Below are 24,841 nucleotides of genomic sequence, written 5' to 3'. Positions count from 1 at the left end.
CTGTATTTGCATTTATTGCATCAATATATTTATTTGTGGTCTGGAACGAATTAAGCCAATTTACATTACTCCTTATGGGAAAAAACTGTTCAGTACTCAAACAGATTGGCACTCAACCCACCTTCAGGAACCAATAGTTTGAGTACCGAGGTTCCACTGTACAGTATTTGCTTTTAAGAGGTTTAAAAGTTATAGACCTCTGGTAATAAAAAAAATTCCATCAAAATTTGTAATTATTAAATGCATAACCTACATACTCAGATCCTAAAAAATTCATATATACTCTACTGTCTTCCAAAACATGCTTTTCAATGATATTCAAAACTATAAATATTTTCTGAGGCTATCCATATCTATGCAAGTTATTATCCAGAAGTCAGTCTAGATATTAGATACCACAATATAAGCACAAATACAACAACAAATCCTGCCATGTAACACATTGCTTTGCGATTCTGTCGACCAGACATCAAGAGATTTTTAACTCGGTTTGTACTGCCAGATAAGAGGCCTTCACCACTGGAGAAATCATTGCTGACACCATCCAGCAGTCTATTGTGTTCGTAAGCTTCATTTTCTATGTCAAGGGCAAGCTGAAAACAAAAAATATGGTAGTAAACAGAAAATCTAGTGTTGACTGTAATGAAATGCCAATTTCAGAGTGAGTTCTGGTAGGCTTCCTGAAGCTGCTATCACTTGATAGTGTACAATCTACTAAGTCACATCTGCTACAGGAGTTCTAAAGCCTACTGGGGACCAGTGCCAGAAGCTAGCCACTTCACAGAAGTGCAGGGAGTGGTGACATTTATGTATTTACAGTATGCCTCCACTAGGAAAGGCAGCGAGAAAACCAACAAAGCAAAACAAACCACTGCTAACTTCAAAAGACTGCAACCTCAAGAATTACCCCAACAATGTAAGCAAATTATCAAAATCTCTTGAAACTTGCACAAGCTTGTTTGCCCCTCCTTCCCCACTGGCTTGGGGGGAAAGGGGTGGTAGCTCCGGGTCAGCCAGCTACTAAACCCTCAGTTCTATGATAGATGTAGCCAACCCCCAATAACCTTGAAGGTTTATCAGGGAGCGACCAGGGATCACCCAGAAATTGCCTTTTCATTACATTCATTTCTGGGGGAACCCTTTATGGCTTCCTGAAGCTAATTACCCACATAATAGGAAAACAAAAGGACAATGACCAAGTAGGATGGTGCACCACAAGAACTAAGCTGAAGAAGGGACCCACAGCCTAGAGACATGACCCAAAGCCACACAAAAGTGCCAGGGCACAATGACAAGATACTGGACCGCCAGAACCTCAAAAACTCCCTCACCTGAATATTAGGGCTGGACATATTCTCAAACACAGCCGAGAGAGTGGCATAATTCCGAACATCATGGGCACGAGGGTAAACTGCAGGTAGGGCAGACTTATTAACACTGCAGATGATCCAAGAAAGAAGAGCCATGGAACAGGGGACAAAGGTGAGAGGACAACCTGCAAAGCATCCACTGAGACAGAATCAGTGGCATGAAAATAGTGATGGACAGATGTCAGCAGACACAATACATCATACACCCCCCGAACAAACCAAACAAGCATCAATGACCAAAGAACCTACATTTTAAATGAACCAATTCATACTTTGTTAGAAAAGGAGTCGACTGCAGCACGAAACAACTCACCCACCAGGGCCAAGAGAACAGAACCCTCACCATCAGAGGAGAGCTTGAAGCTCATCCACTCATCAACCTGAAGCAAGAGAAACCAAAAACTAAAGACTTAAAGAACATAGTTCAGAGACCAAGTAGCCTCAGGTGGTAATACGAGAAGGCTGGAGGTGAAACAACACACTACTATGAAACCTCAAATTATTGTCGCGAAGGTAGACTGCAGGTGGGACACCATCAACGAAGCCACCTGATCACCAAATAGAAGGCGATAAACACGCATAAAAAATGACATATGCGAAGAGTGGAGGAGAAGGTTCGAACCAGCTAAGTACGTCACCGAGCCGACCTACTAAAGCTGAAGAAAAATGCCCAGGTTCAGACACCGAGTAAGCAACGCCTGAAACCGAAGCTGAGCTAGCTACCAAGGAGCCAGAAGGATCACCCTACCCCCTGAAGGACTCCAACCTGACTAGGACCCTGGAGCAACAGCTGGATCAGGAAAAAGAGGTGCAGGAATCCCCCCACCTCAACCAGTTCAGCTGAAAGGCATCTACTCTGAGGGCCTGGCAATTGGGGAATGGTGCCACATACAGAGGGAAGTACCGAGACCACGCCAATGCGAAGAACCTCTTGTCTGGGTGCCAGAACATCTCACAAAGCTGCAAGAAGGAATCAGCATTGATGGTCCACTACATGGAGATGGGAGGGAACAGGGATAGACCATTATTGAGAACAGTGGACACTCCCTGGACATGAATGGCATGGAGATCCAAACCCGAGAACCCAGAAGAGCCACTTGTGCGTCCAGCTCTAAAGAGGCAGGTACTGAAGTGAAACTCCCCAGTTGAGACGATGAACCATGGGAGGATAGTCCGAATAGGAACTGGAGCAATCCAAACTCTCTGCAAACTCCCAAACTGTACTGCGACCCTGATGAAGGAGAGACCAACGACCCTGGTCAGGCCTGGTGAACACTGGTCACAAAGCCTCAACCCACAGCCAAGGCATCCAGGATACGTTAAGTGAAGTGCGGAGGAAGGTGCCAGGAAACTGAACCCCAAAAAGCCTGAAGAAGCCAGTGACACAGCAGCCTGCAGCAGGGCCAACAGAAGCTGCACTCAATGATCTTCGGCAGGCAGTGATAAGGGCTGCCATGAAGAAAACCAGAACAGCCTCTAAAGCCAAACCTTATCCCAGAGAAAACATGAGGCAGGCTAAGTACAGGCTCCCAGCACAACTTCTCAAGCATCCACTGAGCCACCCAAGGCTAACTTAATATCAACAGATGGCTGTGCTGCAGCCAGAGCACACCTGCAAGCAGTAGGGACAAGTGACAATTGGGCAAGAATCCCCAATAAGGCCCAGCCAAGTCCAAACCAATGTCAGAACCAACCAGGGACATCTGAATGCACCACAGGAATGTTGTAATTTACAAGTTAGGAGTAAGTATTAACTAGTGAATCAAGCACAACAACACTTAACAAATGATGGTTGAAAGGAGTGGTAGTACATGTGAATAGGCAGGTCACACATCGAGGCAAGGTCAAAGAGATTATGACAGCCTTAACCCGCCTAAGCCAATGTTTCAGCCAAGAAGTCACAAATGGTGATCCAAAGTTCTTGTAAACAAGGAGATTTACATTTAATATGATTATAATGTCTCTGGAAGATTGGGTGTGGTGGTGAAGGCTGTGACCGGCTGGAAGGCAGTCTTGTGGAAGTCGAGGTTCTATAAAGTATCTCTATATCTGCCTGTAGCAGCGACAAAGAAAAACCAGAAACCAAAAGAGCCGATGTGATCTTGCTGACCTGAGTTGAGTCTGCAGTAAGTAATTGTATAGGAGACTAACCAGGTGTAGTAGTGTTTTAGTGATGATTTAGAATTTGGGATTTTGGCTGAGATTACGAGTTGTAGAAGGTGGCCTGATAGGTCCAGTGCATTTATTAATAAGGGTAGCCAATTTAACCAAATTGGATATGTTATACAGGGGTACCTCAGTTTACGAATTTAATCCGTTCCTAGAGACGGTTCATAACCCGAAAATTCGTAAACCGAAGCGAATTTCCCAATAAGATATAAGGGGGAAATTAATTAATCCGTCCCAGACTCCCATAAAAATTAACTTCAAAGTAAATTTTATACCTAATTCACCCAAATCTTAAATACAAAAGTATGTACAAGTTGTTACTTACCTTTACTGATGACTCCTGTTGGCATATGGAAGACGGTGAGGAGGGGAGGGAGGAGGAGAGGGGTTACTATTTGGAAGGGGAGTTCCCTTCCATTATAACATCAGGCAATGATGACTTCTCTGAGGTACACACACACACTGGCACAATTTGCCTGCATTCCACTAGGACCTGCTTCTGGCTCACTGCTTGATTTTCTCACTAGAAATCGTTCCATTTAAGATTGCTTCTCCCTTCTTTGTAACTCTTGTCTGTAGTGAGACATCACATTGTCATTAATAAGATCAATGCAACGGCCTCCTAAAGCTTTATCTGGGTGATTCTTTTCAGCAAAACTTTGCAGTTCTTCCTATACTGCACACATTTTCTTAATGAAGAAGGGACATCCTCTACTGCTTCCTCCTCCTCCCCCTGAAGATTTGTTGTACTGCCTAGCTAGTTCAACAACACATGTACCATTTACTGTAAATCCTTCTTGAGGTTATCTTGAGGTTATCTTGAGATGATTTCGGGGCTTTAGTGTTCCCGCGGCCCGGTCCTCGACCAGGCCTCCACCCCCAGGAAGCAGCCCGTGACAGCTGACTAACACCCAGGTACCTATTTACTGCTAGGTAACAGGGGCATTCAGGGTGAAAGAAACTTTGCCCATTTGTTTCTGCCTCGTGCGGGAATCGAACCCGCGCCACAGAATTACGAGTCCTGCGCACTATCCACCAGGCTACGAGGCCCCTTGCAAAGAATTCAGGCACAATAGTCACTAGGAGGGAGGCACTGGTAAACTGAGGCACGATCGCCAGTGCCACCATGCTCTAGGTCGGCCATACGCGTATCAACAAACTCGTTTCCTGAGGTAAAGTTCGTAACCCGATTCAAATTTTCCAAAGAAATCGAACTCGTAACCCGAAAGGTTCGTAAAGAGGGGCATTCGTAAGCCGAGGTACCACTGTACTATCAAGTACAGTATTGTTAGAATCTATTTTATATTCAGTAATTAAATTACAAAAACTGACAGCCTGTAATCACCTTCTGTATATTCTCTCATGTGAGTTCCAGAACAACCCTATTGGAATGCTTCAAGGGTTCCTTGAAGAATTCAATGCTTTACTGGTCTAAGGTGTCACCGATCCAACAAGCAGCACAGCGAAAAGAATAGAGGCAAAAAAGAAGAGGCGAACAAGAGAGCCGAGGCCCACACCAAAATCCAAAGAATGGCCCTAAAACAGCCTCTTGACATAGATCGGGTGGTGAAGAACGAGGCCACCATCCCTGATGCATGGGAGCAGTCAGCTCTGGGAGTGCAGTCAACGAAGGCACAGCAGAGGCCAAGATCCCCACAAGAGGCCCTCCATCCAGAAAACTAACATGACGGAAACCAAATGGAAATTTACACAAAGTTCAACCACCGCAAGTGCCCCTGGTAACAAAAGCACTGAAGCATGGAGCTCAACGAGACCCTTGCACCGAGAAAAAAACAAGAGTAAACAGGCAGCTACTAAGGTCCTCCATAACCAGGCACATAAGAAAGGTCCTCCATAACCACCCACACAAGGAAAGTTCATTAGCCAGGAAGACACCGGAGCCTCGTAAAATGATAAGGAGAAAAAACCCAAACCCAAAAGAGGAAAAGGCCAGCAAAGAGACATAAACCTGGTCTCTCAGGAGGAATGTGAAGAATGCCTCCTGAGGCACTGAAGGAGGAACCCAAGAGTAAGGAAACCTCCTAAAGGACAATACCAACAGGCCCAAAGGAACATAGAACTGAACCTTGGGGAGAGGCACATAGTAACATACATACAGTGAGGGAGGCCACAAAACAACCCACTCCTTTAACAGTGAACCCCTATAAAGGGAACAAAGAACCATCAGGAGTCGATGAAACATCAGTATGAGATTTCCACAAGCCCTGGAAGCTGTTCTTGAGAGGCCCCGGGGCTGAGCTAGCATCCACTCCCACTGCCCAGGATAGAAAAGTGGAGTCCAAGAGAAGGGTTACAAAAGAAGAGGCCAGCTGAAAAGAAAAACCTCAAAGCCCCAGTGGGACTAGCTGGCTTAACTGGCTCCCAGGCCTGAATCGGAATGGGCAGCTCCCAGAGCTGGCAGAGCCACATTATGAGCTAAGCACTTGCCCCAACCAGGAAACCCTCGGAAGTTCTAGGGTCGGAAGCAGGGGAAGGGGGGGGGGGGGGAAGGAAGATCAGAGAAAGGGCTAACCACACACAAAGGAAAGGGAAGATGCAGTCAGAACCAAGGGGGAAATCACCGACGTCCCTCATTCCAAGACCTAAACACCGGGTCAGGGGAGCTCCAGAGCATCCAACTAGGCATTCCTGTATAATCTAGACTGCCAGAGACAAACTAATCCAACACAAAGCACAAGCTGCCTGAAACACTCAAAGACATCAGAAGGAAAAAAAAAAAAAGATCCCCCATGGGGTGGCCAAACTCCAACGGGCTTGGGGCCAAAGGTGTCACTGACTTCACAGGCAGCATAGCGGAGGCAGAACAAGTGAACATCAACGCATACCACAGATGACAAACAACCCCTCAAACTTGTACAAGGCGAGAACCGATTTAGAGGGGAATATCTACAGGACCACAAACCTGGAAGGGGATTCCCAGGGCCTGAAGCATAAACCAACTTGCATTGATACCTGCTTGATGGAGTTATGGGAGTTGTTCTACTCCCCAAGCCTGGCCCAAGGCCAGGCTTGACTTGTGAGAGCTTGGTCCAACAGGGAAGAGGACACGCAGGGAAGAGGAGGACACGAGGAGGACCAAGCAGGACATCCATGCAGAGGGATCACTACAGTTGGACCTAAAAGTAACCCTGACATGGCCTAATTTACACGGTTGTGAAGGCCGACCTCAGGATGCTGGAAACGTTAAGCAAGCAAACCTAACAGTGCTCTCCCACCAGCTAACATTGCACCCGACTTGGGCCAAAACAGTGAAGCCACAAGACACCTGACTCACCTTGGATGAGGGTTACAAGTGAGGCGGACCTTTCAGGGAGGGAATACCAAACACTACAGTGAAAAAATTCTGGAAATGTAAGGACAGAACTAGGGGACCACTCATGGAAGGTAACCCTGAGCACATGCAACTCCAAGCACCACTGACTGTAGTGCATACCTTGTCACCTCTTTTCCAAGCTGGCTCCAGTGATCTGCCTATTCAGCTAAGTGGTGTGGTGTTTGCCCTTGGTGGCATTTACTACTGTGCAGTGTAATTACCTAAGTGTAGTTACAGGATGAGAGCTACACCACGAGCGTAGCTCTCATCCTGTAACTACACTTAGGGGAATTATACTGCATGGTAGTAAATGCCACCATGGGCAATCACCACACCACTCAGCTGTATAGGCAGAACACTGGAGCCAGCTTGGAAAAGAGGTGACAAGGTATGCACTACATCAGTGGTAGAACTAACAGCTCAGATCCTAGCAGGTGGTGAGCTACTCCCTGTTCCCCTGCCAAACAAATGGGGGCGAATCAGCTTGCACTAGATTCTAGAAAATTCTGTAATTTATTTACATACAGTAGTTGGAGTTCTTTCAGAAGGTTTCAAGGCTTCGGTCTCTTTTGAATCCAGCAGTAGTTTGTTTTGACTTGCTGACTTTCTAGTTGCCTTTCCTGGTTAGGTTGCAACTGCTCCCTGCAACTCTGAAATTTTAGCTCTGGTCTCTGGTAGGCCTAAAACTCCATGGCTCATGTAACCTAGCAGATGGTGCCATCTCAGCGTGTAGCTTCAGGAAGCCACAAGGGGCTTCCCCAGAAAGGTAGGTATATTAGGTAGGTAGGCAAGTATATTTTACTTGCCTAAATGTGCTTCTTGGTTATTATAAAGATATTTTACCTTACTACTCAAAGTGACAAACCTGTAAATGCAGTAGAGTGAATGTTCATACTTTGATAAACAAAACTACATACTCACTGATCGCAGTGTTGATACTTTTCCAGCAAGAGCATATGACCTTTGCTGGTTGCGACTGTCCAGCTCACTCTCTTCAGCCCCTGCAAGTCGTTCAACTTTTATTAATTAACTCTCAATGAAGTCTCTGCTTCTTTCTGTTTCTTGAATAATAAATACTTTGTTATAAATGCAAATTGTTAAAATCATCCTAGGAAAACTTTTATTTTATTTATTTATTTATTTATATACATGAAGGTACATTGGGTTTGTGCAAGTACATAACATTGGTGTTCTTAGATTCTTGTAAGGCCACTAGCACACATACTAGATATGTCTTATATTCATAGCATATATTGTCTAATAAAAGCATATATTATTGATGATATTCATAGCATTTTGGGCTGGTCCTTATCTAATAGATAAGGTAAGATGAATAGGTATATTGTAGCAAAATTGGAGTTCAACATAATAACTTCAATATAAATAGAGGATGATTATACTGATGAAGATGCATGTTTTAATTACTAATATTGGAGGAGTGCATAGCACAAGATATAGTGTGAGTTTGAAGAATAAATAGAAAATTGCGAGGATGAAATTAGGTAATTTTTGGTTTTACTTTTGAATAAGGCAGTTTGTTGGACAATTTTTTAATTCATTAGGGAATGAGTTCCATAGACTGGGTCCTTTAATTTGCATGAAGTGTTTGCACAGATTTAGTTTGACTGGGAATATCAAAGAGAGATTTATTTCTGGTGTGGTGCTCATGGGTTCTATTACATCTACCAAGGAAGCGTTTCAGATCAGAAGTAGCATTTAGGAACAAAATTTTGTACATGTAAATAGCACATGTGAATGTGTAGAGTGAGTGTATGTTTAACATGTTTAGGGACTTAACCAGAGGGGCTGTGTGCTGCTGGAAGAGAGTTTGCTATAGTTCTTATAGCAGATTTTTGCTCGGTGATGACGGGCTTGAGGTAATTTGCAGTGGATGAACTCCATGCACAGATACCATATGTAAGACAGGGATAGAGTAGCAAGTGTATAATGAGAGGAGAGCAGAGTGGAGAACATAATATCTGATTTTAAAGAGTATGCCGACAGTTTCTAAGACTTTATTTTTGTTGTATGTGGGTGTGTTGAATGTGGGTGCTGAAGTTTAGACTGCTGTTAATGTATAGGCCAATGAAACTCCATTCATTTGTATTGCTAATGTTAACATTGTCTTTCTGAAGTTGAATTAGGTTAGATGATTTACTTCCAAATAAAATGTAGTAGGTTTTTTGTATGTTTAGTGTGAGTTTGTTGGTTGATATCCATGAGTGGACTTATTTTAATTCATTATTTACAATATTATTTAGTGTGTGAGGGTTGGGGTCTTGAGTAAATGAAGGTAGTATCGTTTGCAAATAGTTTAGGCCTAAGAATGTTAAAAGCATTTGGCAATTCATTGATGTATACAAGAAATAGGAGAGGTCCAAACATGCTGCCCTGTGGCGCTCCTATGGTTAATGGTAGAGTGGGGAGGTTATGTCATTGATGGCTACATATAGGTTTCTGTCACCAAGATAGGATCGAATACAGTTCAGAGCAAGGCCTTGGATTTCATAGTGGTAAAGTTTAAGTATGAGGTAGTTATGGTTTACAATATGAAAGGCCTTTGTCAGGTCAATGAAGAGACTAATTGGGAACTCATTTTTGTCTAGGGCTGTGTAGATTATATTAAGTAGACTAATAATGGCATCATTGGTACTTCTTTTGGAATGGAGGCCAAACAGGCAAGGACATAATATGTTGAGTTTCACGAGGTAGAAATAGAGCTCTTTGTAAAATTATTTTTTCAAATATTTGTTTATAGTATCAGTAGATCTGATATTGGTTTGTAATTGTTTATGTCACCTGTCTCGCCTCATTTATGAACTGGCGTTACGCGTGCTTTTTTTTGTCAGGAAAGTATGACAGTAGAGATTTGTTGAATAGCAGAGCTATAGGTAGTGCAAGAGCAGGGACAGCACTCTTACACAATGGGGCCTCGACTTACGATGCTAATCCGTTCCCAGAGACGAATCGTAAGTCAAAATATCGTAAGTCGAAGTAATTTTTCCCATAAGAAATAAAGAGAATTGAATTAATCCGTTCCCCACCCTCCAAAATATTAACATACAAATACATTTTATACTGAATACAATGTTTTTTTCTAACTACAATACAGTACCAAAGTGTCTCTTACCTTTATGGAGGGCTCTTAATGGCGTATGGAAGATGGTGATGAGGGGGGAGGAAGAGAGTTGTTCCTGTTTGGAAGGGGAGTCCCCTTCCATTATCATATCAGGCAGTGATGTTTTCTCTAGGGTACTCTCTCTCCTACATTTTGCCTGAATACCACTAGGACCTGGTTGTGGTTCACTGCTTGTTTGTCTCACTACAAATTTGTCAAGAGCCATTTGTTTTCCCTTCATTTTAACATTTGTCTGTAATGATGCATCACAGTGTCATTGAATAGGATAAGGCAACGACCTACTGCAGCTTAATTTGGGTGAGTCATTTCAGCAAAGGTTTGCAATTCTTCACATGCTGCACACATTTTCTTAATTGTTGAGGAAGAGACATTCTGTACTCTTGTTTCTGCTCTATGGTCATCCTTACATGGGTTTTCATATGTTGAGCCTTACCACTGACTTTCCTGGGACTCATGGCGTGATATATAATAATTACTTTAATGTTCAAATTGCAAAAAATCACCACAAAAGCAGAATTTCTTATAGGCGCAATCTTCACTAAGCAGGGCAGCTGTAGTAAACTGAGGCAGGTCGGCCGCATAACTGGGAAACCACGCGCTTGGTCGACCCGAACGTGTACCAACAAATATCGGAAGTCGATGACACCATCGGATGTCGAAGTCGCATTTTTCGATGAAATTTACATCGTAACTTGAAATTATCGTAAGTAGGGGCAATCGTATGTTGAGGTGCCACTGTATTTCATAGAAGGTATATCACTAATGTTCCCAGCTTTGTTTTAAGTGAGTGAATTATGGATACAATGTTGGGTTGACTGGTAGTAGAGAGTAATTTACCAGACAAATGTATCTGATATACTGGACACAACAGGCACTGGCCTGTTGACAGGTTCATGGGAATGAACAGGTTCCCTGTCATTCCCGTGTCATGGATAAACACTAAGCCTTGCAGCTAAAAATCGTCTTATGGCCAAGTAAATACTGTTCGACAGATGCTTAAGCAACCCCTCCCCCTTCAACACCATTCGAGGTATCACCTAACAAAGACCTGCTGGAAGAATTCTAACATCCAGTGACCCCCATACAATAGCATCTTAGAACTCTAGGCAATCAAACAAAAATTTGTAGCCTAACAGCAAAAACTACTCAACCCAGTCAGGAAAAATGCAACAATATCTTCCAATGACCTCTTGCCTAGTAAAAACCCAATTTCAATGAGCCCACTAACCCAATGATTACTGGCACCTCTTAGCCAAGCCAGCCTCATGTCCCTTCACCCAGCCAAAAGATCTAATCAGAAAACTTTAAAAATCTATAAATTTCTGAGGTCCAACAGGTATTTGTACCAGGTATTATGTCAATCTAGGTTGATGAAGAGTCGGCCGAGCGGACAGCACGCTGGACTTGTGATCCTGTGGTCCCGGGTTCGATCCCGGGCGCCGGCGAAAAACAATGAGCAGAGTTTCTTTCACCCTATGCCCCTGTTACCTAGCAGTAAAATAGGTACCTTGGGTGTTAGCCAGCTGTCACAGGTTGCTTCCGGGGGGTGGAGGCCTGGTCAAGGACCGGGCCGCGGGGACACTAAAAAGCCCCGAAATCATCTCAAGATAACTCAAGATACTGCCTTACAACAGTATTCTTTCCCAATAGGAAAAATTGAGACACGTTTTTTATCAACCTCCAGGCAGCGTCCCCTAGGCAGCGACCCCCAGGCAATGCAAGATTCAGATATGGGTCAATGCAAGATTCAGACATGGGTCAATGCAAGATTCAGTCATGAGTCAATGCAAGATTCTGACATGGGTCAATGCAAGATTCAGACATGGGTCAATCCAAGATTCAGACATGGGTCAATGCAAGATTCAGACATGGGTCAATGCAAGATTCAGACATGGGTCAATACAAGTGTCAGATATAGGGCCTGTGGCTGAGCGGTCAGCGCTCTGGATTCGTAGTCTTATGGCCCTGGATCGATCCCTAGCAATGGCGGAAACAAATGGGCAGAGTTTCTTTCACCCTGATGCTCCTGTTACCTAGCAGTAAATAGGTACCTGGGAGTAAGACAGCTGTTACAAGCTTCTTCCTAGGGTGTGTGTGTATGAAAAAAAAAAGTCGATTGATTGACAGTTGAGAAGCAGGCCAAAAGAGACAGAGCTCAACCCCCCACAAGCCCCCCACTAAGGTGAATACAACTAGAAAAATACATCTCCCCAGTGTCAGAGTTAGACCAGATTTCTCTGCCTTTTAGTTGACCAGACGGGTGGCGGCCCAACATGGCGACAGCTGGAGATGCGTGCAGCATCTCTCCTACAAACATTCACAATACCTTTGAGGGTTTAAGAAAACACTGTCACATGGCAAACATATAGATCATGATTGTTGCCCAGTCTTAGAGAAGGATTGAGATGGACGTTTCCAGGAAAGTAAACATCACAGTTAGGCAAACAGATTAAAGGGGCCATGCCACAATCATACAGAGGTAAACAGAGACCACCCCAGCCCTTTGCGACCTGAGTATCAACATCCATCACTCAACCAAGTTAGGACAAGTTCTCCTGGTTTGCAGACATTCATTATTGCCTTTGATGACGAAGATAGGAGTGTTTTCGGAAATAGCAGGGCAAAAAGTATCCTATATAATGCCATTCCCAATTTATTTAAGATCAAAGTGCACAATATTAGACCTAACAAACAAAGGAACTTAATCGCAATGGACTACAAACACAGTGAGGAACTAGATCTTTCAGACATTACTGACATCTGTGGATACAAAGTTAAATGCTACCAACCACTAGGAAACCGATTAGTGAAACATGTAATCCGACATGTTGTAGACATTAGTGCAACTTCCCTTTGACACAGTATCACATAAAGACTGGTGTACAAGCTGGCAGGAGTGAAAGGGAAGGTACTCCACTGGATAAGGGAGTACCTAAGCAACAGGATACAGTGAGTCACTGTGAGAGGTGAGGTCTCGGAGTGGTGAGGCGTCACCAGTGGAGTCCCACATTTATCAGTCCTTGGACCTATACTATTTCTGATATATACATAAATGATCTCCCAGAAGGAATAGACTCATTCCTCTCAATGTTTGCTGATGATGCAAAAATTATGAGGAGGATCAAGACAGAGGAAGATTGTATGAGGCTACAAGATGACTTAGACAAACTGAAGGAATGGTCCAACAAATGGCTATTAAAGTTCAACCCAAGTAAATGTAAGGTAATGATACTAGGAAGAGGAAATAGGAGGCCAGACACCGGATACCGAATGGGAGATAAAGTCCTTCACGAACAGACAGAGAGAAAGATCAAGGAGTTGATATCACGCCAAACCTGTCTTCTGAAGCCCACATCAAAAGAATAACATCAGCGGCCTATGCAAGGCTAGCTAACATCAGAACTGCTTTCAGAAACCTGTGTAAGGAATCCTTCAGACCCTTGTACAGTGGCACCTCGACTTACGATTGCCCCGACTTATGATAATTTCGAGTTATGATGTAAATTTGATCGAAAAATGCGGCTTGACATACGATGTGTCTCGACTAACGATATTTGTTGGTACACGTTTGGGTCGACCGAGCGCGTGGTTCCTGGTCACGCGGGTTGACCTGCCTCAGTTTACTACAGCTGCCCGCTTAGTGACGATCACACCTATAAGAAATTCCATTTTTGTGGTGATATTTTGCTTTTTGAACATATAAGTACAGGTAATTATTATATATTGCACCATGGGTCCCAAGAAAGTCAGTGGTAAGGTTTAACATATGAAAACCCATGTAAGGATGACCATAGAGCAAAAACAAGAGATCATTCGTAAATATGAAGATGGTGTGCGAGTTGTTGAACTAGCTAGGCAGTACAACAATTCTCAGTCAACGATATCCACCATACTAGCTAAGAAAAAGGACATTATGAGTGCTAAAGTGGCAAAAGGCGTATCAATAATCACGAAACATAGAACAAACACTTGAGGATGTTAAACAGTTATTATTAATTTGGATACACAGCAAGGAGTTAGCGGGTGATAGTTTCAGAGGCCATCATTTATGAAAAAGCAAGGAAATTGCATGAAGACCTTTTAAAGAAAACCCCTGGAACGAGTAATGCAAATGCAAAAGAGTTTAAGGTGAGCAGGGGGATGGTTTGAGAAATTTAGAAAAAGAAGTGGCATTCATAGTGTTGCGAGCTGGTGGAGAAACCCAGCGAAGAACTGACCACCGAAGAACTTCACAAGGAGCAGCAACAAGAGACAGCTGAGGAAATTTCTTCAGGGGAGGAGGAGACAGTACAGAATGTCCCTTCCTCATTAATTAAGAAAATGTGAGCAGCATGGGAAGAATTGTAAACTTTTGCTGAAACGACTCACACAAATCACGGTGCAGTAGGCCGTTGCCTTAACCTTTTTAATGACACTGTGATGCTTAACTACAGATAAAAATTAAAACACATGGAAAAACAAAAATTTCTGGAAACGTTTTTAGTGAGACAAACAAGCAGTGAATCACAACCAGGTCCTAGTGGTATGCAGGCAAAACGTAGGAGAGAGTGTACCCCAGAGAAAACATCACTGCCTGATGTTATAATGGAAGGGGACTCCCCTTCCAAACAGTAACACCTCTCCTCCTCCCCCCCACCTCCTCACCATCTTCCATATGCATCATGAGTCCTCCACAAAGGTAAGATAAACATATGCACTGTACTGTAGTTAGAAAAAACATTGTATTCAGTATAAAATGTATTTGTAAGTTAATATTTTGGAGGGTGGGGAATGGATTAATTCAATTCCCTTTATTTCTTATATGAAAAATTGCTTCAACTTACGATATTTCGACTTACGATCCGTCTCTGGGAACGGATTACCATCGTAAGTCGAGGCCCCACTGTATACCACATATGTAAGGCCAATCCTGGAGTATGCAGCCACAGTATGGAGCCCATACCTTGTCAAGCACAAGACAAAGCTGGAAAAAGTTCAGAGGTATGCCACTAGACTAGTTCCAGAACTAAGAGGCATGAGTTATGAGGAAAGGCTGCGTGAACTGCACCTCACGTCGCTGGAAGACAGAAGAGCTCGGGGAGACATGAACACCACATACAAAATTCTCAGGGGGAATTGACAGGGTAGACAAGGATGGATTATTCAACATGGGTGGTACACACACAAGGGGACACAGATGGAAGCTGAGTACCCAAGTGAGCCACAGAGACATTAGAAAGAACTTTTTCAGTGTCAGAGTAGTTAGCAAATGGAATGCATTAGGAAGTGATGTGGTGGAGGCTGATTCCATACAGAGTTTCAAATGTAGATATGATAGAGCTCGAGCAGCTCAGAAATCTGTACACCAGTAAATTGACAGTTGAGAAGCGGGACCAAACAGCCAAAGCTCAACCCCCGCAAGCACAACTAGGTGAGTACTTCAGGCACATGGCATTCAAATCTTCCAAGTCAAAAAATTTATGCGAAGAACAAACGGAGAACTGAGTGATACAAACACTGCCCTACTTACTTTTCTAGACTACATTCCTTCTGATAGGGATTTGTTTGACGGCTTCCTCCAAAAACTAGAAGTATACATACCACGTCCCACTCAGTGTTTTAGATGTAAAGGTTTTAATAATACATCAAAAGGCTGCACCAAAGACATGTGGGAAATGCTCTGATTTCCATTACACACACGACTTTGCATCAGATATACTCACCTGCTCAAACTGTGGTGGCAGTAATGAGTTTACATTCAAACAATGTCCTTCATACATAGCAGCAACAGCAAAAACTAAGGTTCTCCCCACCAACAACCTGCAATACAGTAGTGCATTGAAACAACCTAACTCAGTCCATCATCAACCACTATCTCACACTCAACCACAACCTTTGTGTGTACCTGATATGTCTGCCACTGACAATCCTGCGCCTCCAGTCAAATCATCTCCCACAAAACGTACAACTGAGTCCCGATCTTGTTGAAACTCTTGTCACTCACATTGAAAATGCACTAGAAAAGATGCTGGACCGACTTCTAACTAAATTCTTTACACAAGTAACTCAACCTATCTCCAAGGCTGACCCAACAGACATCCCATCGACATCTACAGACGATGACATCCGCCCAAACACAGCTACCATTGCTGGATACACATCGTTTGAACAGATGATGAAAAAACTCCTAAATAACTCCTTGCACGCCTTATCAAAGTCACTCCCCAGGATGACTTGCCACAAACCCCAACCACCGGCACCAGAAGTAAGAAATCCTCAGTTGTACAAACCTCCCAACGACCTGGCACGTTGACTGAAAAACCACATAAACCACACACTCCCACGACACATCCTCCAACCACTCCCAGATATTCAACACGGTGAATTACTGGCATGTCAAAGAAGACCGATGTAATCACATCCCAGGTGTAAAAATCCGAGATACAATATAACAACACTTCTTCAACTAACCTATCTACCCCAACCAAACCTAACCTAACCCATCCCAACCCAGCCTAACCTAACCTAACCCACCCCAACCCAGCCTAACCTAACCCCAAACTAACCCATCCCAACCTAACCTACCACACCCTAACCTAACCTAACTTAAATTATTCCATACTAACCAAATTTAACTTACCCCAACCTAACCTACCCTACCCCACCCTAATCTAACCTACCCCACCCCAACCTAATCTAACCTACCCCACCCCAACCTAATCTAACCTACCCCCACCCCAACCTAACCTAACCTAACCTTATACACATTAAACCCATGTTACTTAATGTATTCTAACTCCTTTCCATAATCTACCCCTAACGTACATTGAGAGGGTGTGTTAGCTGAAGCTCCGATTGTAGTAATACTATCATAGCAATATGGAAGGTGTAGTGAAGGAACTGATGAGTCTAGTTGGAGCTCTAAGGACAGAGTTGGACTCTTTACGGGAGGAGGAGGTACAACAGCTGAAACTACATCAGGAAGAAACAAAGGAGGAGACCAGTATTAAAAAGACCTCAGAAGAAACAAAGGAGGAGACCAGTATTAAAAAGACCTCAGAAGAAACAAAGGAGGAGACCAGTATTAAAAAGACCTCAGAAGAAACAAAGGAGGAGACCAGTATTAAAAAGACCTCCACTTGGAAAGTCGTAAAGGACAGAGGTCTCAAGAAGATCTTGAGAAAGCCGCCTACAGATATCCTAAGGACTTCTAATTCATTTGCCATGTTGGAGGACGAGTGCTGTGGTGAGCCTGCAGTTCATTCGAAAGGGAAATCAACGAAGAGCAATGAAGCGCAGGTCCCTCAGAGTGCTCAGAAAGTAAAGGAATTACCTAAGCAAATTTTGGTTGTAGGAGATTCCCAGATGAGGTATTTAGATAGGACTTTTTTGCCAGAGATAGGGGGAACAGGTTAAGGGTTTGCTATCCAGGAGCTGAAATTGGCGATATTATAAACAACATGAATGATATTATGGCTAGGAATGGGAACAAACCCATTATTTGTGTTAGTGCAGGTGGAAATGATGTTGGACGAGTTAGGAGTGAAGACCAAATTCAGAGGTTTAAAACAGCCATAGAATTAGTTAGGAGCAAGGGAGGAAGCCTGATCATGTGTGGCATTCTTCCAAGAAAGGGAGTTGGAAATGAATGGTTGTCGAGGGCACTTGGTGTCAATTGCCGGCTGGAAAAATATTGCAAATCAAATGTAATATCTTTCATAGACAACTGGGAACACTTCTATGGAAAAGATGAAATGTATGCTCGGGATGGTGTGCATCTATCGAGGGCTGGGGTTGTTGTTGTTGCGAATTCGTTGGAACCCGTGGTTGGAGGTGTTTGTTTGGGTTGGGGTTTAAACTGTTAGTAGATAGTAGTATGGGAATCGATATGGAGAAAGGAGGTAATAAAAGTGCGTATTTGTGGGGAAAACAAATTGGCAAAATGATCAGGGAAAGAGAAGGGTCTCAAAATGACAATACACTTAGGGTATATTACACTAACAGTAGAAGTCTAAGAAACAAAATAAATGATTTAAAAACTCAGAAGTCTGCACAGAAAAAATAGACATTATTGCACTTACCGAAACGTGGATGAATGTAGAAAATAGAGAACTACTAGCTGAATACCAAATAAATGGTTTTAAACTATTCCACAAAGATAGATATATTAGACGAGGAGGGGGAGTAGCCATATATGTAAGGGAAAATTTGAAATGTTGTCTCAAAGAGGGAATCAAAACTGAGGCACACACAGAAACTATTTGGATAGAATTAAATGAAAACGCAAATAATCTTATAATAGGAGTTATATACCGGCTACCAAGCTTAGACAGGTTGGAAGCAAAGCACCTATGGGATGAAATATCTAGAGCATCTAGGTCTAGCAGTATTTGTGTCATGAGTGACTTTAATTTTAGTGGAATAAACTGAATTAACAGAACAGGGAATAACGAAGCAGAAGATTTTATAGAATTAATTGACAACTGCTTTCTTACACAACACATTAAGGAACCAACGCGGGAAAATAATATTTTAATATTTTAGATTCAGTGTTAACTAACAGGAAAACACAGATTAATGACATCGAAATTGGGAGTGTACTTGGGAACAGTGATCACAAAGAAATCAGATTTAGCATAGAATGGAATAGATCTGTAGGAGAAAATTCTGTTAAAGTGCCAGATTTTCCTAAAGCTAATTTTAATATCCTAAGAAATTGTTTGGGTCAAATAGATTGGAAAGTCTTGGGCATAAGGGGTGGGTCGGTCTTGGAGCGAGACGTGAACCCAGCGATAGGTGACATAAAAAGGGATTTCAATGTGGATTCAAAATATAACATTTAAAAATATTCTAAGCAAAGCACAGGAATGTAGTATACCATACAAATTGAATAGATCGAGTACTAATGACCCAAAATGGATAACAAAGGATCTGAAGAACCATATAGGTAGAAAGAGTGTGGGGTACAAAAAGATTAAGAATGGGGAAGTCAGTTTAGAACAGGAATTCATACAACTGATTAGAAATGTCAAAAAAATGAGATAAGGAGGGCAAAGAGAACTATGAAGCTCACATAGCAGGGCAAACAAAGACAAATCCTAGAGGGTCTTTTCAGTTATATCGAACAAAGATTAGGGAAAGGATAGGTCCATTAAAAACTGAGACAGGTCAGATAATGGATAATGATAAAGAGATGAGTAGTATATTTAATAAATATTTTATCTCTGTATTTACTAAAGAGGAACTTAATAATATGCCTTCAGCTGTACAAGTCTATGTGGGTGGGGACGAGGACAGGTTGACTAGTTTAGCAGTTACCAGGGAGGATGTAATTAAATAAATAGTAAAACTCAAACCAAACAAATCCCCAGGGCCGGATTAAGTGTTTGCCAGGGTGCTTAAACAATGCAAAGAGGAGCTTTGTGAACCGCTGTCTACCATATTTAATAAATCAATAGAGTCAGGCAGCGTGCCAGAGTCATGGAAGGTTGCTAATGCGGTACCAATTTTTAAGAAAAGAGATAGATCACTTGCATCAAACTATCAGCCAATTAGCCTAACGTTTATGGTGGGAAAATTACTTGAATCGATAATTGCAAATACAATTCATCTGCATCTTGAAAAACATAAATTAATAAATGATTCTCAACATGGTTTTACAAATGGCCGTTCATGTTTAATAAATTTGCTATCTTTTTATTCCAGCAAAGTTGAGGCAGTTGATCCTGGCAGTAAGGATTGTGATGTTGTGTACCTTGACAAAGCAAAGCTTTTGATACAGTGCCACATGAAAGACTGATTAAAAAGATAGAGGACCATGGTATTGGGGGTGTTAAATTATGTTGGATTAGGGCATGGCTGTACTAAAGAAAACAGAGAGTTAGTAAAAATGGGGTTAAGTCAGACTGGGAATATGTTGTAAGTGGAGTGCCTCAAGGCTCTTTCCTGGGACCTCTGTTGCTCTTCATTGACCCATGTCTATATTCTAGTCAGGTTTAATAAACCAATGTATAAATCACAATATAAACCCTGAGAAATTTCCTGAAATTATGCTAAAAGTGACATATTTCTATCTAATGCAGGAAGAACCGCACGTCTATGGGTCATCCAATAATGTTAGCAGACTTCTAGATGTTACCACTGCTGGGATTAGGCTCGGCTAAAAGTACCTCTGGGAGTTTGTAACATCTGCTGACGTAGATTTGACTAAATGTAAACTCTGTCAGCAGAACTATTCGCATACTTTGCGTCATTATATAATGGAATGTGAAAAAATTGCGGAATTTAGAGATACCATCAATAGAGTCCAAGAAATGTGCAAGTACTTCATTCATAATGATGTGCTGCCCAAAATCTTAGCGAAGTATAAAAAATTTGCTTACTGTAGGTAATGCATACACATGACTGTAAAGCTGCCGCCCAGTTGGGTGGGTGTGGAGGAAGACTAGTAACTGTGTGACTCACCATAGATGTAAAGTGCCTTGTATAGTGACTGTTGTGAGCCTCTTGTTGATCACTTGTGACACAACGATCATTGATGTGTGTATTTGTGTGGGTGATTAGATACGTATGTGTATGTATATATGTATATGTATATGTATATAATATATATATATATATATATATATATATATATATATATATATATATATATATATATATATATATATATATATATATATATATATATATATGTCGTACCTAGTAGCCAGAACGCACTTCTCAGCCTACTATGCAAGGCCCAATTTGCCTAATAAGCCAAGTTTTCATGAATTATTTGTTTTTCGACTACCTAACCTACCTAACCTAACCTAACCTAACCTTTTTGGCTACCTAACCTAACCTAACCTATAAAGATAGGTTAGGTTCGGTCATATATCTACGTTAATTTTAACTCCAATAAAAAAAAATTGACCTGATACATAATGAATTGGGTAGCTTTATCATTTCATAAGAAAAAAATTAGAGAAAATATATTAATTCATGAAAACTTGGCTTATTAGGCAAATCGGGCCTTGCATAGTAGGCTAAGAAGTGAGTTCTGGCTACTAGGTACGATATATATATATATATATATATATATATATATATATATATATATATATATATATATATATATATATATATATATATATATATATATGTCGTACCTAATAGCCAGAACGCACTTCTCAGCCAACTATGCATGGCCCAATTTGCCTAATAAGCCAAGTTTTTATGAATTAATGTTTTTTCGACTACCTAACCTACCTAACCTAACCTAACCTAACTTTTTCTGCTACCTAACCTAACCTAACCGATAGAGATAGGTTAGGTTAGGTTAGGTAGGGTTGGTTAGGTTCGGTCATATATCTACGTTAATTTTATCTCCAATAAAAAAAAATTGGCCTCATACATAATGAAATGGGTAGCTTTATCATTTCATAAGAAAAAAATTAGAAAAAATACATTTATTCAGGAAAACTTGGCTTATTAGGCAAATCGGGCCTTGCATAGTAGGCTGAGAAGTGCGTTCTGGCTATTAGGTACGACATATATATATATATATATATATATATATATATATATATATATATATATATATATATATATATATATATATATATATATATATATATATATGTCGTACCTAATAGCCAGAACTCACTTCTCAGCCTACTATGCAAGGCCTGATTTGCCTAATAAGCCTAGTTTTCATGAATTAATGTTTTTTCGACAACCTAACCTACCTAACCTAACCTAACCTAACGTTTTCGGCTACCTAACCTAACCTAACCTATAGAGATAGGTTAGGTTAGGTTAGGTAGGGTTGGTTAGGTTCGGTCATATATCTACGTTAATTTTAACTCCAATAAAAAAAAATTGACCTCATACATAATGAAATGGGTAGCTTTATCATTTCATAAGAAAAAAATTAGAGAAAATATATTAATTCAGTAAAACTTGGCTTATTAGGCAAATCGGGCCTCACATAGTAGGCTGAGAAGTGAGTTCTGGCTACTAGGTACGACATTATATATATATATATATATATATATATATATATATATATATATATATATATATATATATATATATATATATATATATATATATATATATATATATATATATATATATATATATATATATATATATATATATATATATATATATATATATATATATATATATATATATATATATATATATATATATATATATATATATATATATATATATATATATATATATATATATATATATATATATATATATATATATATATATATATATATATATATATATATATATATATATATATATATATATATATATATATATATATATATATATATATATATATATATATATATGCAACAATGATCACAAAAACACTGATCCAAGTATGCAGAATAACCACATATGAAAAATAGAAAATGCTTAACGCGTTTTCGGCTAATTCGCCTTCATCAGAGCAAAGTAGAATAGAGCAAATTCTACTTTGCTCTGATGAAGGCGAATTAGCCGAAAACGCGTTAAGCATTTTCTATTTTTCATATGTGGTTATTCTGCATATATATATATATATATATATATATATATATATATATATATATATATATATATATATATATATATATATATATATATATGTCGTACCTATTAGCCAGAACGCACTTTTCAGCCTACTATGCAAGGCCCGATTTGCCTAATAAGCCAAGTTTTCATGAATTAATATATTTTCTCTATTTTTTTTCTTATGAAATGATAAAGCTACCCATTTCATTATGTATTAGGTCAATTTTCTTTCATTGAAGTTAAAATTAGCGTAGATATATGACCGAACCTAACCAACCCTACCTAACCTAACCTAACCTATCTTTATAGGTTAGGTTAGGTTAGGTAGCAGAAAAAGTTAGGTTAGGTTAGGTTAGGTAGTCGAAAATACATTAATTCATGAAAACTTGGCTTATTAGGCAAATCTGGCCTTGAATAGTAGGCTGAAAAGTGCGTTCTGGCTATTAGGTACGACATATATATATATATATATATATATATATATATATATATATATATATATATATATATATATATATATATATATATATATATATATATATATATATATATATATATATATATATATATATATATATATATATATATATATAAAACTGAAAACTCACACCCCAGAAGTGACTCGAACCCATACTCCCAGAAGCAACGCATCTGGTATGTACAAGACGCCTTAATCCACTTGACCATCACGACCGGACATAATGAGGTGATAGCCGAGGCTATTTGAACCACCCCACCGCCGGCACTCGGATAGTTATCTTGGGCATAGCAAGCCTCGGCTATCACCTCATTATGTCCGGTCGTGATGGTCAAGTGGATTAAGGCGTCTTGTACATACCAGATGCGTTGCTTCTGGGAGTATGGGTTCGAGTCACTTCTGGGGTGTGAGTTTTCAGTTGCATATGTCCTGGGGACCATTCAGGCTTGTTCGCATATATATATATATATATATATATATATATATATATATGTGTGTACATGTATGTATGAGAATGTGTACATGTATATATAACATTAATAATTTTGCAACTAGCGTAAAAAATTGTTTATTTGCTTAGCTAAACGAACTAGAGGGTTCAGTTCCTGAACAGATTATGTGCCTCTGTAATCCTTTACATCACCGCCCACGGGATGGGTATGGGGTGGATAATAAAGAAAGAAATTGAATATGGATAGCACTTCCTACCTCCCCAACTAGCCATGTTGGCAGCTGTGACTGTGACTGTTGCTGTTGTTTGTTTTCACTTGTAATAAGGGATCACTAAACTGCTCTCTTGATCTATCAAGATTAGATTTTTTTTTCTACCACAGACGTGGCCACACATTTACAATGCTAACCAGCATATATACATTTTCTTCTGTCCTCCATGGACAGGGTTAGAGAAGTGTTAAACATATAGTTCAAGGGTTTATTGAACACTCAACCACAGAAGGTGATTCGGTGCTTTTAAAATGCTAAGCTAACCTACATACGTAAATACATAGATACACAGATTTACGTATGCCCTACATAAAGTGTTAGATATGTCTTTTACATAGTGTCATTAATGTACATTCACAAAGGTGAAATGTAATTCTGATCAGCCTCCATATATACTTTATACCCATACATATACATACACACACACACATATACATACATATATACACACACACATGCATTCACATACATTTGTCTCATTTACTCTGACAGGGTGAGGTAGCTGATAAAGAAACTATAGTGTGCAATTAAGCACTTAATCACTGAAGGTGATGAAGGTGCTTTTACAAGCTCAGATGTATAGTTACATCATATATATACATTGTATGATTGATATATTACATGGTCAATCTTGGATACAAGTTCAATATATCATCAAGTGTTCCAGTACTCATATAGTAACTACAGAGTTCAGCATACCTTAGCCCAGGAGGGCGAAAGTCAGTCAGTATGGGACATTCTACAATATAATGTTCAAGAGAGTGCATGTTTTTTCTTTCACAAAGTTGACACATTGTGTACTCGACATTTGGGTTTTGAGAACCTTGACCTTGAGAACAACCTTGAGAACATGACCTTGAGAAGAAGTATAGGTTAGGAATTGTCTCCAAAGAATTCTCAAAGAATTACTCATTATTGCTGTCTAAGATAATTAGACGAGCCAAAACTAAATACTACGAAGATAAATTTACCCAAATAAAGAGCAACATTAAACAAACTTGGAGAACAATTTCTCAAATATTGGGATCAAAGAAGTCTTTAAATAACAAACCGACTCTCCTGTCTAATAACGATGGTCAGCTTTCAGC

At 40.3% G+C, this 24,841-nt stretch overlaps 1 protein-coding gene across 2 annotated transcripts; it reads right to left on the bottom strand.

The window, feature by feature from the left end:
- On the bottom strand, positions 1-23,863 carry LOC123762636 (BET1-like protein). Of its 2 annotated transcripts, none has more exons than XM_045749260.2 (3): positions 23,739-23,863; positions 7,795-7,874; positions 1-593 (listed from the first exon to the last, which is right to left on the bottom strand). In XM_045749260.2, the coding sequence occupies exons 1-3, from the start codon at positions 23,752-23,754 to the stop codon at positions 366-368; spliced, it is 324 nt and encodes a 107-aa protein (XP_045605216.1). In that variant the 5' UTR covers positions 23,755-23,863; the 3' UTR covers positions 1-365. The 2 variants fall into 2 exon arrangements, with proteins under 2 accessions (XP_045605216.1, XP_069196155.1); XM_069340054.1 differs by lacking the exon at positions 23,739-23,863 and adding an exon at positions 10,004-10,247.
- Positions 23,864-24,841: the final 978 nt, after the last annotated feature.

The sequence above is a fragment of the Procambarus clarkii genome, chromosome 5 (assembly GCF_040958095.1).
Source record: "Procambarus clarkii isolate CNS0578487 chromosome 5, FALCON_Pclarkii_2.0, whole genome shotgun sequence".
Taxonomy (NCBI): domain Eukaryota; kingdom Metazoa; phylum Arthropoda; class Malacostraca; order Decapoda; family Cambaridae; genus Procambarus; species Procambarus clarkii.
This window is presented reverse-complemented; position numbering and strand designations above follow the sequence as displayed.